At 50.2% G+C, this 1,466-nt stretch overlaps 1 protein-coding gene across 1 annotated transcript in view; it reads right to left on the minus strand.

The window, feature by feature from the left end:
- oxnad1 (oxidoreductase NAD-binding domain containing 1) overlaps positions 1 to 1,466 on the minus strand; it is a gene marked incomplete at its 3' end in the record, with an annotated part of 8,358 nt that continues 6,892 nt past the window's right edge. The window contains 3 exon segments of the mRNA XM_032536038.1: positions 1 to 258; positions 451 to 559; positions 745 to 987. Of these exon segments, the coding sequence (XP_032391929.1) occupies positions 101 to 258; positions 451 to 559; positions 745 to 987 (510 nt within the window).

Consider the following 1,466-nt stretch of genomic DNA (forward strand, 5'->3'; position numbering starts at 1 on the left):
TGCCACACCCCATACATCCCCCCCACCCCCCGGTGAATGAAACAAAAGGAGCACAATCCAGGAAGACAACCCTGTAGGATTCTGGGAATTGGAAGAGGTTCTACCACCACTTCTCGAAGAGGATTCTGTCTTTCGGGAGGCCGAAGTCCATGAGGGTTTTTGAAAGTGCTTCGATCATGGGCGGGGGCCCACACAGGAAACACAAAGTCCTCTGCGGGTCCACGTGAGCCCGCAACTCCTTGTCTGTGATTCTCCCGTCTGGGGAGACGCAAGGGAAGTCAATCAATTATTCAAGACTCAGTGCACTTTGATAGAACATGTTCTACATGACTACGGAGATAAATCAACAAAGACGGCTGTGGAAGAATCTGTGACAAGTCACTAAATCATCCCTGCTAAACAAAGAGAAGTGTATGTGTGTAGGTGCGTGCTTGTATGGGCATTACTTACGGTTGATAAATGGCTGGAGGTGCGAGTCAACAGCTGTGCTCTGTTGCGTGACGTGGAGGTCACAGGAGAGCTTGTCAGGGAACTCCCGACACGCCTCGATGATGGAGCTCTGGGAACACAGAAGGTAGGTAGTTAAGGTAGAGTTTCTCCTCACATGGTGCGACCCACCTGCCCATATATTCCAGACATACACGTGGACACTGTTGTGTGCAGAGATATTCAAATAAAAAAAAAAATCAGCAAGTTGTCTTAAAATTCATCCCAAATATTCCAAAAGCCAAACACAATACACACCTTAAAGAGCAGTTCCTGGGTGTTTTTGGCGCTGTAGCAGAGATGGGCAGAGATGTTGTGTTCCCGCCCACCAGAGGCGTGGTTGAGACGCAGCAGATCTGTGCTGTGCAACAGGATAGAGTACAAGGGGTTGATCCCTACGCCGCCGGCCACCAGCAGCAAATCCACGCTGGGGCTGGAGGGAGTTGGGTTAAAGAAGAAGTCCCCGCCAACTCGCATGGCCACCCGGGAGCCCACTGTACACTGAGGGGAAGAGAGAGCATTAAAGGTCCCATGGCATGGTGGATGCTTGGATGCTTTTATATAGACCTTAGTGGTCCCCTAATACCATATCTGAAGTCTCTTTCCCAAAATTCAGCCTGGGTGCAGAATTACAGCCACTAGAGCCAGTCCCACAGTGAGCTTTCCTTAGTATGTGCCATTTCTGAGTCTGTAGCTTTTGAGGAGGGGGAGGGGGCAAAGTGGAGGGTGGGGGTGTGGCCTGGACCAACTGCCAATTTGCTTGTTTGAAAGCCATGATGTCTCTCGCTCTCTCTCATGGGTGGGCCAAATTCTCTGGGCGGGCAAAGCAGAGAATGGGGAAGTAACCTTGCTCCTTTTGACCTCATAAGGAGCAAGATTTCAGATCGGCTCATCTGAGCTTTCATTTTCTCAAAAGGCAGAGTAGAATACCCAGGGCTCGGGTTAAATCTATCACCATTTCTAGCCACTGGGGGACCATA

Source organism: Etheostoma spectabile, chromosome 14, assembly GCF_008692095.1.
Source record: "Etheostoma spectabile isolate EspeVRDwgs_2016 chromosome 14, UIUC_Espe_1.0, whole genome shotgun sequence".
Classification (NCBI taxonomy): domain Eukaryota; kingdom Metazoa; phylum Chordata; class Actinopteri; order Perciformes; family Percidae; genus Etheostoma; species Etheostoma spectabile.